This window comes from Pituophis catenifer, unplaced genomic scaffold, assembly GCF_029215685.1.
Source record: "Pituophis catenifer annectens isolate HBS135680 unplaced genomic scaffold, rPitCat1.0.hap2 SCAF_1, whole genome shotgun sequence".
NCBI classification, from domain to species: domain Eukaryota; kingdom Metazoa; phylum Chordata; class Lepidosauria; order Squamata; family Colubridae; genus Pituophis; species Pituophis catenifer.
Genome location: NW_027256881.1, coordinates 251,910,338 through 251,926,392, shown reverse-complemented (window position 1 = coordinate 251,926,392; position 16,055 = coordinate 251,910,338). Strand labels below are relative to the sequence as shown.

The following is a 16,055-nucleotide window of genomic DNA, read 5'->3' as shown; positions in this document are numbered from 1 at the left end:
GAAGTGAGGTATAAAATTCCAGGCAGCAGAAGCTTTAGGAAGGGCTACAAAAGCACTATAGCAATCTCAATTATATGAATTAAGTGAAGGTGCCATAGCTCCTAGGTTTAAATTGGGATTTTTTCCTATTAAAAAAGGTGGGTGGGGTGTGGGGGAGAGAGAAAGTGGTTGTAGTTTCCAGCAGGCTTTCTGGCAGCCACAACAGCACTGAAGAGCAGGCAACAAGCTCAGGTACCAGACTGATGGGGTGGTTCCACAATAGGCTTGTTGTGCTAATTTGTTTTGTACAATTAACAGAGCCAATTTCTAGGAATTTGTTACAGGCATAAATCTTGAACCGTAGTAACAAGCATATTGCCAGCTGCAAACTTTCATTTAGAGAATGAGAATATGAAAGCTTATTTTTCAGATACTTTAGAGAAAAATGATCCAAGAGTGGTCAGATTTCAGGCTCAGCCAAGTACTCTAAGAAATTCAAGGTGTTGGTTATCACCTTTAAACCCCTGCATGGCATGGGTCTAGGCTACCTGAGGAATTGCCTCACCACAATGGGATTGACCCTCCCCACTCGTTCCAGGAGAAGGGACATCGGTCCCCATTGGTCAAGGCATTTTGACTGGCAGGATGCAGGAGAAGAGCATTTGGCCCAGTGGTGGGCTTATGGGGGTTCACAGGGGTTCGGGAGAACCTCTAGCTAAGATTCTGTGGAGTTCAGAGAACCCCCAAATTCCAACCTGGCTGGGCCCGCCCACCTCACTACGCCCTTCCCAGGAGTCCCCACGCAGTCCATTTTGGATGCAGGTAAATGCAGGGTGCATGTGGAGGCTTGGAGAGGGTGAAAAACAGGCCTATCGGAAGTTTGGGAACTCCACAGAACCTGGAGAGGCCATTTTCACCCTCCCAGAGGCTTGAGAAAGGCCTCCAGAGCTTGGGGAGGGCAAAATGCACCCTCGCCATGGTGCAAGAAGCCGACTAGGCCACACCCACCAGCAACTGGGCAGAGAATCCCTTGCTAAAATTTTTGAAGCCCACCCCGGATTTGGCCCCCACTGTTATGTATTGATACTTTCAGCGGGAGTTTCAAACCTGCCTGAGTTTCTGATTGGCTGACAGTCCCTCCAGGATTGTATATAAGGAGGGCTGCAGCCTCTGAATTTTCGCTGAAGTCTCACTGTATATTAAAGAGCTGTTGTCACTAGCCTGCTTGTGCCTCTCATTATTCCCGAACCACTTCATTGGCGACGAAGGTGGGATTGAGGCCACAAGAGGTGAACCAGTGAGACCACGAGCTTCAGCTAGGCGACGAGGCGAACTACAGGAGGCATACCGAACATGTCTGCCTACGTTCCGCCCAAGCCTTTTGATCTGACCCGCGAAAAATGGGTCTCGTACCTAACGAGGTTTGAATGCTCGCTCGAAGCCAGCGACATGCAAGGGCTCTCCGCTAATCGGAAGAGAGCCCTCTTCCTAAGCCACTGCGGACCGGACGTGTTCGAGATGGCGGAGTCACTTTGTGAGCCAACGCCGGTCCAGACCGTTTCCTGGGACACCCTGATGGCAACTCTCCGGGCTCACTACGCTCCCGTGCCCTCCAAGTTCGTGCAACGATACCAACTCAGACAGCGCGTACAACGAGAGGGAGAACCGGTCAGCGCATACATGGTGAGCCTGCGAAAAGCTGCAACACACTGCGACTATAGGGACTTGGACGATGCGTTGCTTGAGCAACTAATTTGTGGGGTTCGAGACATAAGGCTACAAAGGCGTCTGCTTGCCAAACCTGATTTAACGCTTGCTGGAGCCCTAGACGAGGCCAGAGCTCATGAAGCTTCTACAAAAGCCACAGAAACGCTGCAGCGTCCGCTGACCAGCAAAGACAGCCCCAAGTCCACACCAGTGCACAGGGAAGACGCCGGATCCAGCTTGGAGTCCGAGTCTGATGAGGACGTCTTCCGAACAGAGCACCACAGAAAAGACGCAGGCAGCCCTCGGCGAAACTGCCCCAGCTGTGGCGGGCACCATGATAGACTGTCCTGCAAATACAGAGAGGCTATTTGCAGGCGTTGCGAGAAAAAAGGGCACTTGGCGCGAGTCTGTAGAGCCATTCTGCCCAGAAAACACCAACCACGTGAGCGCCGTAGCCAACCAGAATCAACGCGTCAGAAGCATCCAATGAGAGAAGGCGGCGTGAAGAAACAGCGCGAATTTGAACTGCGAGATGGCCGCAGCGTTCACATAGACCAGGCCAGCACGGTGATCGAGGACAAAGTCAGCACGGTGGTCGAAATCAGCGGCAAGCCATGCTCGATGGAGATCGACACCGGATCAGCTCTCTCCATAATGTCGTGGGCAACCCTGAAGACCCTCCTGCCGTCGTTCTGGAACGACCAGCTATCCAAGCAAAGACTACGCATCCTAGACTACCAGGGGAACCGGGTCCCCCTCGAAGGCGTGGGCACGTTCCGAGTCACCTACGGAGACTACGAAAAAGACCTGCTGCTGACCATCATGTCAAAGCAGCTACCCAGTCTTCTAGGCATGGGGTAGTTCTGAGCCCTTGGCATGGGCTTCACCGGCGTCCACCGAATGTCCAAGCCGTCACTGAAGGACAGCCTCCTGAACGAGTTCCAAGACGTCTTCAGGGACACGTTGGGCAAGTATGTGGGAACCTCTATCTCCCTAAACCTAGACCCCAACGTAGCCCAAATAAGACTTAAAGCCAGACGGGTGCCTTTTGCATTAAAACCAAAGATCGATGCGGAACTGGACAAATTAATTAAACAAGGGGTGTTGGTCCCCGTTGACCACGCGAAATGGGAGACCCCCATAGTGACCCCAGTTAAATCTGACGGCTCAATCAGAATTTGCGCTGACTACAAGTGCACGATCAACAAGGCTTTGCAGCTGAGCGCCTATCCGGTGCTGATCGTGCATCATCTACTACACTCCCTGGGGCCCGGCAAAGTTTTTGCAAAATTAGACCTAGCTCAGGCCTACCAACAATTACCAGTTGACGACGCCACGGCAGAGGCACAGACAATTGTAACTCATAGGGGTGCATTCAAATGCACCAGGCTCCAGTTTGGGGTGAGAGTCACACTCGGCCTTTTTCAAAGCACTATGGAGCGCCTATTGCAAGGGCTCCCGGGGGTGGTGCCCTATTTTGATGATGTTTTAATCAGCGCTCAGGATGAACGTCAACTAGGGGACAGAGTGAGGAATGTCCTATCCAGATTTAGGGAAGCGGGACTTAAATTAAAGAAAAATAAATGCATGATCGCTGTCCCCTCCGTTGAATTTTTGGGGTACAGGATGGATGGCACAGGCATCCACCCCACCGAAAGTAAAGTGAGAGCAATCAAAAACGCACCAGCCCCCAAAACCAAAGCGGAGCTCCAAGCCTTCCTTGGACTGCTCAATTTTTATTCAATGTTTTTGAAGGACAAGGCCACAGTTGCAGATCCCTTACACAAACTTTTAGGTAAAAATGTACCTTGGGTTTGGGGAAAAGCCCAAGCAGCCACTTTCGAGGCTGTAAAGAGACTTCTATCCGAAGATAGCTTCTTAATACAATACAACGCGGCGCTACCACTTGTATTGGTTTGTGACGCCTCCCCCGTAGGAGTTGGTGCCGTCCTAGGCCATAGACTACCAAACGGCCTAGAGGCGCCTATTGCATTTTACTCTTGCACCCTGTCAAGCGCAGAGCGGAACTATAGTCAGTTGGACAGAGAGGCTCTGGCTGCAATTGCGGGGGTTAAAAAATTCCATGAATATCTCTATGGCTGCCAATTTGAACTTGTGACTGACCACAGGCCCCTGCTTGGACTCTTGGCCAGTGACAAGCCCACCCCCGCCGCCCTGTCCCCACGGTTGACCAGGTGGGCCATTTTCCTGTCGGCCTATTCATACCAGCTTGTCCATCGACCCGGACGGACCTTGGGCCACGTGGATGCCCTCAGCCGCTGCCCCCTCCCCGACTTACTGGTCAACCCCACGCCGGAGACCCCCATTCTACTGATCGACACCATGACTTTGGGACCTATCTCCTCTTGCGAGGTGGCGAAAGCCTCTGCTAGGGACCCTGTAATTCGTACTGTAATGGGTTGGGTCCTTAAGGGGTGGCCAGTCAAGGCGGTCGGTGGGGAATACCAGGGCTATGTTAACAAACATAACGAATTATTTATGCAAGGGGGTTGTTTGTTGTGCGGTGATAGGGTGGTAATACCAACAAAACTGAGAACGAGGGTCCTGGAGTTACTGCACGAGGGGCATCCAGGGATTGTCCGAATGAAAAGTTTAGCCTGCAGTTATGTCTGGTGGCCCAACATGGACCAAGTCATATCCGAGTGGGTGGGGAAATGCAGACCCTGTCAGGAGTCTCGGCCCGATCCCCCGATAGCGCCCATCCAAGAGTGGGAGAAACCAAAAGGACCATGGGGGAGGATCCATATTGATTTTGCCGGCCCCTTCCATGGGCAAACATTTTTAATCATAGTCGATGCCTTTTTGATGTGAGGGCATTTATTAATCCCATGTTTAGCTCTGGGACTAATTACCCTGGTTTAGAGGAGATGAATCGAGGCTTATTCCAAGTTGCAATATTCTGAAAAGAAACGCGAGAAAGGTTTCTAATAAAACTCATTTATTTGTTATAAAGAAAATAAAACACCTCACTAACTAAGAAAAGTTAAATTGTTACATTTTGGCAAGTGAGATCTCCTGCCGGTCCAAGACGGACCTCTCTGGCAGGAGAACAAAGGAAAGAGTGTGTGAGAAGGAATGTGGGTGGATGGACATGCGTAGTAGCTTTTGATAACAATTTTTGGCAAGGTACGGAGAGTCAGATAGTCCAGAAATAATGAGCTCAGCTGGTAACTAAAATAACGCAGTGACATTCGAAATGGCTCGAAATAATACTAATGCCCTCTACCACAGCCGAGGCAGTCATCAAAGTCCTTCACAAGCTATTTGCCACACATGGCCTACCGGATACTCTGGTATCTGACAACGGCCCTCAATTCACAGCGACCCTGTTTGAGGGCTACCTGGCCGGGCTGGGCATCCGCCATGCCCTATCGGCCCCATTCCATCCGGCTTCTAATGGCTTGGCTGAACGTTTCGTAAGAACAGCCAAAGAAGCATTGTCCAGGCTAGATAACGGGGACTGGCAGGCCAGGATAGACCAATTTCTAGCCGTCCAGCATGCCACACCATGCACGGCCACAGGGAGAAGCCCAGCCGAATTCCTCATGGGCAGGAAGCTTTGGTGCGTGTTAGACAGGCTTCACCCCAATTACACACACGAAAATTTCAAGGGAGAGACCACTGGACTTAGACAGTTCCAGGTGGGGACCCCGGTGTTCGCTCACAATTATGCTAGCGGACCTCTATGGGTTGCAGGAACCATAGTGGGCATAACGGGCCCAAAAACTTACACGGTAGACGTAGGGGTGGACAGACTCTGGAAACGCCACATAGACCAACTTAGAAAAAGAATAGTCGGCGAAGCAAACATCAATTTAGACATCTCCGAACCTAACTACAATAACTTTCCCAAAACAGCTAACTCAAGCCCGAGTTTGAGAGAATACTTAGCTGACAAGCCCTGGTTCCAGCGCTGCCCCAGCGAGTCGCCACTCCCAACTGGGGATAACCACGCCCCAGACAAAATCCAGGAGGTTCCATTGGCGGAACCGGGAGAGACAGAAAGTCCCTCTGACCAGCTCGATGCCCCACCAAACACTGAACTGCGCAGGTCAACTAGGACGAGAACTCGGCCAGGACACCTGCGAGATTTTGTGTGTACTTATGTAAATATTTGAGTGTTAGTGCCTTCTGGGAAGGGAGGGGTGTTATGTATTGATACTTTTAGCAGGACTTTCAAACCTGCCTGAGTTTCTGATTGGCTGACAGTCCCTCCAGGATTGTATATAAGGAGGGCTGCAGCCTCTGAGTTTTCGCTGAAGTCTCACTGTATATTAAAGAGCTGTTGTCACTAGCCTGCTTGTGCCTCTCGTTATTCCCGAACCACTTTACCCACCGTCTAGAATATCATGCCTCGCAAGGTGAGAACCATACCTACCCTCTTGGCCTTCTGAAAGAGGCCCAAGACCTGCCCTGCATTTCCTCCATGTGTTTTGTTCCGCTAATTCCTATGGTGCAGAATGAGACTTAATTGACCAAGCTCTTCAGCTTGCTGAAGGTGGTGCAGTCTGACAGCTCAGACTGATTTCTAGCATCATTGTAGCTCAAGAAACTACTTCCCTGACAACATTGCCTCTATGCACCATGGATTGTCCAGGTGGGAGCCTATGTTCTGTTTTCTCAGAAAAAAAAAAACACATTACTTTCATATTAGAGCATCTGAGAGGAACCAGTAAGTAATCTTCTTGATAAGCCTACTAAGAGCTTGTAATAAACATGAATACATATAAACTGTATTTCTTTTCTTTAAAGAAAACTGATCATCAGGTTAGGCTAGACCTGGGCATTTTATGGCCCCTTCCCATAGGGGGAAAAATGAGTAAGAAATTATTTTCTTTTGTGATTTGGAGCCACCTCTTTTTTTGACAGGAGGACTTTTAAAAATGAGCATAGCACAGGACAGCTTCATGAACTAATAAAAAGCAGTTTGTTTATTCTGCTGTCTCTTTAAATATATTTCTCATTGCAAAATGCAGGTGTATGGCACATGCTAAGCATATGACAGAAGTCTAAATTTATGAAGCTTATAGTTTTGAACATTCTGGACACTTTTCTGCCTGCCTAAATAGGCAGGAAGAGGGATACACATAGCGAAGAAGTTGAACCATAAAATAAATTGTAGGTAAATTTGCACAGGACACATGATGGTCAAATAGAGGGATTTGGGACACAGACAGGCCTGGTTGTGTGGGTAAAAGGTAAAATAGAGAAACACAGCAAGTGGCTTTAAGAAGACAGTCCTAACTGACAAATGAGCACAACAAAAAGACAGAAAGGAAGATAGACTGGTGTTCCCAGGTTGTAATAGAATTTCTCTACTGATGTTGTTGTGAGTAGGCTTAGATTTCCCAGTCCCAGTGGAAGATAAATGCTTGCAGGAATAAACTGTTGCTTGTGTTTGTCTTTCCATTAAAATAAATCTAATTTACTTTTGAAAATATATTGGACACTTGGGCCTCTTGGCTTTTCTTTTCACAGCAAAAGCATGCTACATGCGTATAACAATACATGCATTTTTGTAAAGGCTGATCCTTTTTTTTTTTTTTTTTTGTGCCACACTTTTTGGAATGAAACACCAGTCTGAGTTGGCAAATGTATGTTCACTTTTCAAGAAAAATAATAAAAAAGCTTCCAGGAACAGAAATCTCTTCAACAGAGCACATATTAAAATACACTGGATTTTCACTGATCTTCACATTCTTACATAGCAGGGATAAATTGAGGCTGGCTATACTTGGTCTCATATCATGTTAAGCCAGAGTTTTAAAGAATGTTGGTTTGTTATGAACAAGCTCAAGTTTTCCTTCTTGGATTATCCTGTCAGGCAGTGGTGAAATCCAAATTTTTTTACTACCGGTTCTGTGGGTGTGACTTGGTGGGCATGGCTTGGTGGCATGGCAGGGGAAGGATACTGCAAAATCCCCATTCCCTCCCCACTCCTGGGGAAGGATATTGCAAAATCTCCATTCCAGTGGTGGGTTCTAATTTTTTTTTACTATCGGTTCTATGGGTGTGGCTAGTTGGGGGGGGGTCATAATTAAGTGGGTGTGGCCAACTTGACACTCATGCACTCAGTCACATACCCCCCCAAGCCACACCCACCAAAACAGTGGCGAACATTTTTGGGACTTTTTGACACTTTTTTTTTGACACTCCAGCCCCATATCCAAGTCGGGACATGGTAGGGTGGTGGTGGTCATCTCAGCTTTCCCTCCATTGCCCTTCCTGGCCGAAAAGCATCTCTTCTCACCTCTGACGGGCCTTCCCCGTGGTTGCAGCCAGAGCACCCCACTCCTGCCGGCTGGGTCCTGTCCGCGAGATGAACGTGCAGGAGAAAGGCTTCCCTCTGGACCTCAGGGGCAGGTTCACTGAGGACACACCCAGGCCCCCAGTCAAGAGAGTAACCCTGTTCCCACGGCCCACTAGCCATGGCTTTTCAGCCAGGAAGGGCAATGGAGAGAAAGCGTGAAGCAACTTCCTTTTCGCTGGCTGACCAGAGAACTTTTTGGCATTGTTGTTGCCAAGCTAGCCCGCATGCGCGTGGAGCCAGCCGGGGGCAAGCCGGGCAGGCCAGGGGCCTGGCTGTCATCCAGGAGAGGACCATGGAGGGAGAGACACACATGCCCCTGTCACCTCCGCTGCTGCTTCTTTTGCTGTTGGCTTCTCGCCACTCTTAAAAGTCGATCGTGAAAAGCTGTAAGACATTAGATCGCTGACACTCCAACAATGAGTTTGGTGGAGATCTAAGGAAATGTCTTCCAGCTCTTCCTGATTGACTTTAAGATTGACTCGCTTTGCTTGCATGCGTGCCAAATTTCGCTCGCATGCGCGTTAGGAATCTGCCCAGCTGAGGTGCGGCAATCCACTCTGCCGCACCTATCAGCTGGGCTAAAAAAGAAGAAATAAAAGGTAGCAATAATGCGGGGGCAGGTGGGAGTCTCCTGGACAAAGAGAACCGGTTCGGTGACATCATATCGTCACTGCTACCGGCTTGGCTGAACTGGGCTGAACTGGGAGGAACCCACCACTGCTCCATTCCCACCACACTCTGGGCCCAGCCAGAGGTGGTATTTGCCAGTTCTCCGAACTGCTCAAAATTTCTGCTACCGGTTCTCCAGAACCTGTCAGAACCTGCTGGATTTCATCCCTGCTGTCAGGGTAATGTTGGGAGGAATCTAAATGAACTTTGGAAAGAAATAAAGCTACTTATTTGCACACAATGCTAAACAAACCAGAGAAGCCAAATGAGACTGATGGAGCAGCAATGTTACTATAGCTGCGCTCTGGAATAAATTTAGCCCACATATTTTGAAGCACTTTAGGCAAAGGAGTCTTTTCATTTTGGCAAATAGAACATATTAGTAATTTATCCTTTGACTCATACCTGCAGTAGCTGGTTTGCACAAAAACCAATTTATAAATATAAACATGCAAAAAAAAAAATAGTCACATGCAAATGACTTATTTTGGAAATTTGCATACAGGAGTCTTGATTGAATTGATTCTACTGTATGGACATCCTTGTGTGTAGGGTGAACCATTCAACGATTAGAAAAGGAAAAATGTTTAATCAATAAGCCAACCCTGCAGTATTGTTTTTTTCATTTCATTTCATTTCATTTATTTGAATTTATGATAGCTACCCAACTCCAATGGACTTTATACTACTTAATATAGACAATGTAAATCAATTTAGATTAATTATGTGCCATCAGGTCAATGCTGACTCACAACCATGTAGCTAGATTTTTCTCTCTGTGACAATCTGTTCCTAACCTGGTCCTACAGGTCTTCCAATGGTACACTCATCACCACTGTAAATGAGTCTATCAACCTTGCTGAGCTGCGGTAGCGCAGGTTAGAATGCAGTACTGTAGGCTACTTCTGCTGAGGTCGGTAAAATGAGGACCCAGATTGTTAGGGGCAATATGCTAACTTTGTAAACTGCTTAGAGAGGGTTGTAAAGCACTGTGAAGTGGTATATAAGTCTAAGTGCTATTGCTATTGCTATTGCTATTGCTATTGCTATTGCTATTGCTATTGCTATTGCTATTGCTATTGCTGCTGGTCATCCTCTTCTCTCCTTTCTTAGCAATAGACTCTTCTCCAGAGAGCTACATGTTTGCATAATATATTTGAAGTAGGATGGTCATTTGTGCCTTGACTCTGGGTTGATTTGTTTGATGATGACCCATTTGTTTGTTTTCTTATCTGTCCATGGAATTCTTAAGTGTCTTCTCCCATAACTCCAAATAAATAATGTGCATCCAGGGGCTTTGAGTATGGTGACACTGAAAGGCAAACGGGATATTGTATCCAAAAGATCCATTAATGGCTAAAGAGACTCCTCTTTTCTTGGTCTGAGATCACAATTGCCAAAGTCATACTGGGTATCTGGGAGAACGTTTGCAGTACTGGGTTAAAATGAAAGGACAATTTTACAATGATCAAACAAGGATAATGGCAATAATTTAAGATACCTGTCGGTTATATAATGTGGTGGAAATAACTTACTCAACATGGCAAATGGAGAAAATCCAACATACTTTTTCTATTTCCAAAGCTAGCAGGATACATCGAGTGTTTTATCTCTTGCAGAAAAGAGGGGAAAAAGGGGCATTAGTGAAAATAACTATTTCCACTAATTCTAGATTCTAAAACCATCTATTCTCTTCCTATCACATGGCCCTGAATAAATTAACCTTGAAGAAATGGAGCTCTCATTCAGCAAGACCACAGAGAGGGTAAAATATGATTCTGGTCTCAATGCACAAATACATTGTCTATCATTAGGCTGCAAGTAATTCATATTCACCTTTGAGTGTTGCAGATCTACTAGGAAAGGCAAACCACTTCCTAAAAACCTTGCCAAGAAAACTGCAGGGACTTGTCCAAAACTGACTAAAACACACTTGTGTATGTGTGTGCACAAAAACACCAAGGCACACAAACACACACATGGAACATTGTATGCGCTTATGACTAATAGAAATCCAGTGCAGTACTTTAATTCTGTTTAAAATTCACTGAGAATTTATCAATAAACTGGATTCCTTTTTTGAAGGAAAATATATAAGGCCTCTAAATAGCAATAGCAATAACACTTAGACTTATAGTATATATTGCTTCATAGTGCTTTAACAGCCCTCTCTAAGCCGTTTACAGAGTCAGCATATTGCCCCCAACAATCTGGGTCCTCATTTTACCAACCTCGGAAGGATGGAAGGCTGAGTCAACCTTGAGCCTGATGAGATTCGATCTGCCAAACTGCTGGCAGCCGGTGATCAGCAGAAGTAGCCTGCAGTACTGCACTCTAACCACTGCGCCACCGTGGTTCTAGGTTCCATTTTAAACAAGTTGTAATATTTTTCTACTTTGATGAAAAATCTGTCTTATGCTACTCATTCTTTTTCCCTTGTTAATGTTTTAGATTAACATGTACTAACATTTATCTGTTTTATATTATACTGTAGCTGTAGTTCTAAACACTAATTTCAGCCTCTTTAAACAAATGCTATGTATTTATTTATCATTTAAAAACTGCTTTCTCTCAAAGTTCAAAATTTGTAACTAATTTTTTTAAAGTGAGGTCCTGGTGATGAGGTGGCTTCAGGAGGTGTGGCTTTCACAATAATTTCTCTTTTCCTGAACAAGTGCATCTTTCAATGTTTGCTTGTCTTCCTGAAAAAAAACTGGGAATAATTGTTCTTTCTTTTCTTCAGGAGAAGAATCCTCCCCACTCAGCATTCCTATAGAAAGAGTTTGAGTTCTGTGCTTGTTATCTCTGGTCAGTAGCTGACCAGGAAATAATACATTTTTAGCTCTAGAAGGAGAACCCATTAGCACTAAGTAATGAAACATCTTTGGTTCTTAAGGAAGAGCAGCCAAGAATAAGAGACAGGATTTGCAGGGAGAGGCAGAAACAAAGGCAAACAAAACACTAGCTAATTGAAGCAAAAATCCAGGACTCTATCAACCAAAATATTCAAATGACCTGTAAACGAGCAACATGAACATGATCAGCATTAGGTTCTCAGCTGACTTGAGATAGTTGGCATCCAGAATAGATGACTGCAACATTACTTTCTTCTGATTAAAAGAAAACATTTCAGGGTTAGGTGGCTAGGCATGTATAGTAATTACAGATAATTATATAATGCCTTTTTAAAATTCCCTCCTAAAATGATCATATCCCAAGTGAAGGACTGTATGTAGTCATTTAAAAACTCATTCCTTTCACTTCCGGTTTGCGAGCCTCGGCGACGGCGGTGTTTCTTTAAAGACCGCCAGCCCCGCCGCCTGTAGAGCCGCCCCGCGATCGAGGAGCGGCTCGAAAACTCCAAAATCTTGAAGATTGAAGGAGAAGAGATAGCAGGGTACAGGTTGAGCCCCTGTAACCCCCCAGGGAACTGTTTCTGGGGAGGAAACAGGCGTGGCTCCCTTCCAACCTGCTGAAACTCCGGGCGGCGTGGGACGTTTCTGCTAATTAGCAGAACAAGCCGGCAGCAGCAAACTCTTAAAGCGAAAGGAACTAATTTTAACAATCAACGGAAATATCAACTTGAATCCAGAAACTTGAAAACTGCAAGTATCAGTGCTTTGTTGACTTTCTAATTTAAAAGAGAAAGTGAGTGAGTGAAAGTGATTTGAAAAAAAATGGCGCCCAGCATTTGAGTTAACGAGCTAATGAAAGTGGATTTGTGAAGCCTTCTTGCTTTGTTACAAAGTTATAAAGCTGCTACAAAGTTGCTCTATCTAAAGAAAAAATTTCTTTTTCTAAAATTTGACTTTGTTTTACTTCAGCTTCACTTGATTAAATCTGGGGGACTTTTTTAGAAGCTTTTGTGGAAGAGGGAAAGGAAAAAGAACTTCCCTCTTTAGAAAAATTAGCTTACGTGGCACAATGGCTTCAAAGAAGCAGGAAGGGAAGGCATCAGGGGGGGGATCCCCCACACATAAACATCAAACGCAACTTCCCCCTGCTCAACAGTTACAAACTCAGAAAAAAGAAATTGATGTGGGAGATTTAAAAGACTTTATTTCTAAAACTTTGGATGAAAAATTTCAAGAATCTCAACAGGAAATAGATCATAAACTTCAAAAATCACATGAGGAATTTCTGCAGGAAATTAATGAAGTTAAAGATATGGTGAAGCAGAATCAAAATATGGTGACCAAAAAAATATCAGAAGTGGCGTCTGGCCTGGCAAATTTTATTGGGAAAGTTGATTTTAAAGTTGAAGAACTCAAATTAGAAGTTAATGTTAGGATGAAAGATAATGACTATAAAATTGAAGAAGCTGATAATAAAATGCAGAGAATTGAAGATGAGATTGTCATGATACAATTCCGGGCGATGGAATTTGCCATACGGCTTCGGGGAATTCGAGAGGAGGAGAGACAGGACTTGAGACAAGTTTGCTCTGAAGCCTTGGCTAAGATCTTACAAGTTAACCCTGATCTGGTATTTCACAAAATAGATAAAATTTACAGAGTGAACTCTTGGGTGGCCAGACAAAGACAACTGCCTAGAGATGTGGTCATATATTTTACTGAGAGAGAAATTAGAAATGAAATCCTCCAAAAATCTTTTCACACCTCTGTACAAGTGGGGGGCTCACGACTTGTAATTTTTAAAGAATTACCTCCTAAAATGCTGAAAGCTAGAAAAGAATTTGGTTTTCTTGTTAAGGAATTGAAAGACTTACAGATACCCTTCCGGTGGGACGCGCCAGCTGGGATAATTTTTAGATATAAGGGAGAAGGATATCGATTGAATACTGTGGAGAAGGCACAACATTTTTATAGTACTATTCTTAAGGAAAGAACACCATCTCCACGTACATCTACAGTTTTGGAGATTAAGGAGAGTGAAGAGAGGCAATTGGAAGAACAGCCTAAGCAGGAATTAGAAAATGTGCAAGGTGCAGAAGGAGGTTTTCTGAGTGAGCCCTTGCTGGATTCTTCTCCAATTTTGGATTTGATTCAGTTGACTGAAGTTAAAGATCAACGTATAACTAGAGCTCAATCCAAATTACTTAAACAAAAGCAACAACAACAACAGGAAAGACAAGACAAGAAGGCAGCAAAGAGTACCCCACAAGAGAGTGGAGCTATGGGAGGAGCAAGATCGAAGCTCTTGGATGAACTTCAAATATTTTGCTCTGCGCTCCAGAAACAGGCCGACGACCCTTAAGTGTTTATCTTGGAATGTTAATGGGTTGAATTCAGCACAGAAAAGGAAGAAACTATTTACATATTTGAAACAATTTAATAATGATATAATATGTTTACAAGAAACGCATATTACAACTCAAGATCAGAAATATCTGATAAATTCAAAATTAGGAGTACATTATATATCTTCAACTTCGCAGAAAAAGAATGGTGTGGTTATTTATGTTAATAAAAAATTAACAGCAAAAGTTATAGAAGTAGATCAAGATGGTAGGTTTGTAGCAATTGAATTGCTTACAGCAAATGGTCAAATTCTTTTGATTGGAATTTATGCTCCCAACCAACAACAGGATTGTTTTTACAAGATGTTACATACTAAAATAGTGCAATGGGACTATAGATCTATTTTATTTATGGGAGATTGGAATGGAGTAATTGATTCTAAATTAGACAAAAAGAGCTTGGCAAAGTCTAGAATTAGACTACCGCAGACTTTTTTTGATTTGAAAGAAGATATGGAACTAAAAGATGTTTGGAGAATACATAATCCAAATGAATTGGATTACACTTTCTTTTCCGATAGACATAGATCCTTTTCTAGGATTGATTTTATCCTGTTGTCAAATGATCTACTTATTAAGACAAAAAGAACAAAGATTTTTCCAAGAACTTTGACTGACCATAGCCCTGTATGGATAGAAATTGAGATGGATAAGGTTGAGAGACGTTCTTGGAGATTAAATGAGAATTTGTTTAGATATGAAAAAAATACAATAGAACTTAAAAAGCATTTGAAAGAATTTTTTGAGATAAATTTGAATAAAGGTACCCCAATTGAAATTGTTTGGGACGCTAGTAAAGCTTATATGAGAGGGGTACTTATCTACATGAATTCTAAACATAGACTGTTCTGACAAAAGAAAAGATCTGAGTTGGAAATGGAAATAAAGAATAAGGAACAATTACTTATTAAAAACCCAACAGATGAAAGAATACGAAGTGCTATAAAACTTTTGAAAGACCAATTTCAAATGCTTATGGCGGAACAAGTTGCAACAAGTTTACAATACGCGAAGCATAATACATTTTGCAATGCCAATAAACCGGGCAGATGGTTGGCTTACACACTGAGGAAAAAACAAAGTATACGGACTATTGATAGTATTAACATTGGAGGGAAAGAAATTTTTCAACAAAAATTAATTAAAGAAGCTTTTGTGGATTATTATACTAAATTATATGCCAAAGAAGAGGTGCAGAATGGACTTATAGAAAAATATTTAAAGGATAAGAGAGTTACAAAAATTACTGATCAACAAAAGGAAAGAATGAATTATCCTATAACAGAGGAGGAGATAATAGCAGCAATTAAGCAGCTAAAAACAGCCAAAGCTCCTGGCACGGATGGTTTGACTGCAGTGTATTACAAAACTTTACAAGCTGAAATGGTGGAACAACTTAGAGACTTATTTTGCAATATTCAACAAGGGGGTAAAATACCCCCATCTTGGACAACTGCTTATATATCTCTGATACCAAAGGAACAAGTTGGTCCTAAAAAACCAGAGAACTACAGACCAATATCTCTTTTGAACACAGACTATAAAATTTATGCGAAGGTATTAGCCAACAGGTTGATGCCAGTAATCCAAAAAGTAATTCATGAGGACCAAGCGGGATTTATTGAGGGCAGATATATGAAGGATAATGTAAGGCAAGTAATAGACTTATTGGAATATCTTGATAAGAATAAACAGATTTCTGCAGTGCTGGTTTTTTTGGATGCGGAGAAAGCCTTTGATAGAGTGGATTGGAACTTTCTACTAAAGACTTTAAAAAAGATGGGCTTTGGGGACCAATTTATACAGTCGATCTCAGCAATTTATCAAGAGCAAAAAGCACAGATTATTATTAATGGAAGTTTGACGACAGAGTTTAAAATTGAAAAAGGAACAAGACAGGGATGTCCGTTGTCCCCACTTTTATTTATATTAACATTGGAAGTCTTGCTAAATACAATACGGGACTCAAAAATTTTGAAAGGTATAGTGATAAGGCAAGAGGATTATAGAATAAAGGCATTTGCAGATGATCTGGTTGTTACCCTATCACAACCAATGGAATCAATAATCCTGATGAACGACATTATACAAGACTATGGTAGAGTTTCA

General features: G+C 43.6%; 1 protein-coding gene across 1 annotated transcript in view; it reads left to right on the top strand.

Moving 5' to 3' along the window:
• Window positions 1–2,562: 2,562 nt before the first annotated feature.
• The window catches only part of INSC (INSC spindle orientation adaptor protein), an 88,991-nt gene continuing 75,498 nt past the window's right edge, over window positions 2,563–16,055 (top strand). Inside the window, exon 1 of the mRNA XM_070935164.1 lies at window positions 2,563–2,657. Within this exon, the coding sequence (XP_070791265.1) occupies window positions 2,563–2,657 (95 nt within the window). The remainder of the gene's footprint in view (window positions 2,658–16,055) is intronic.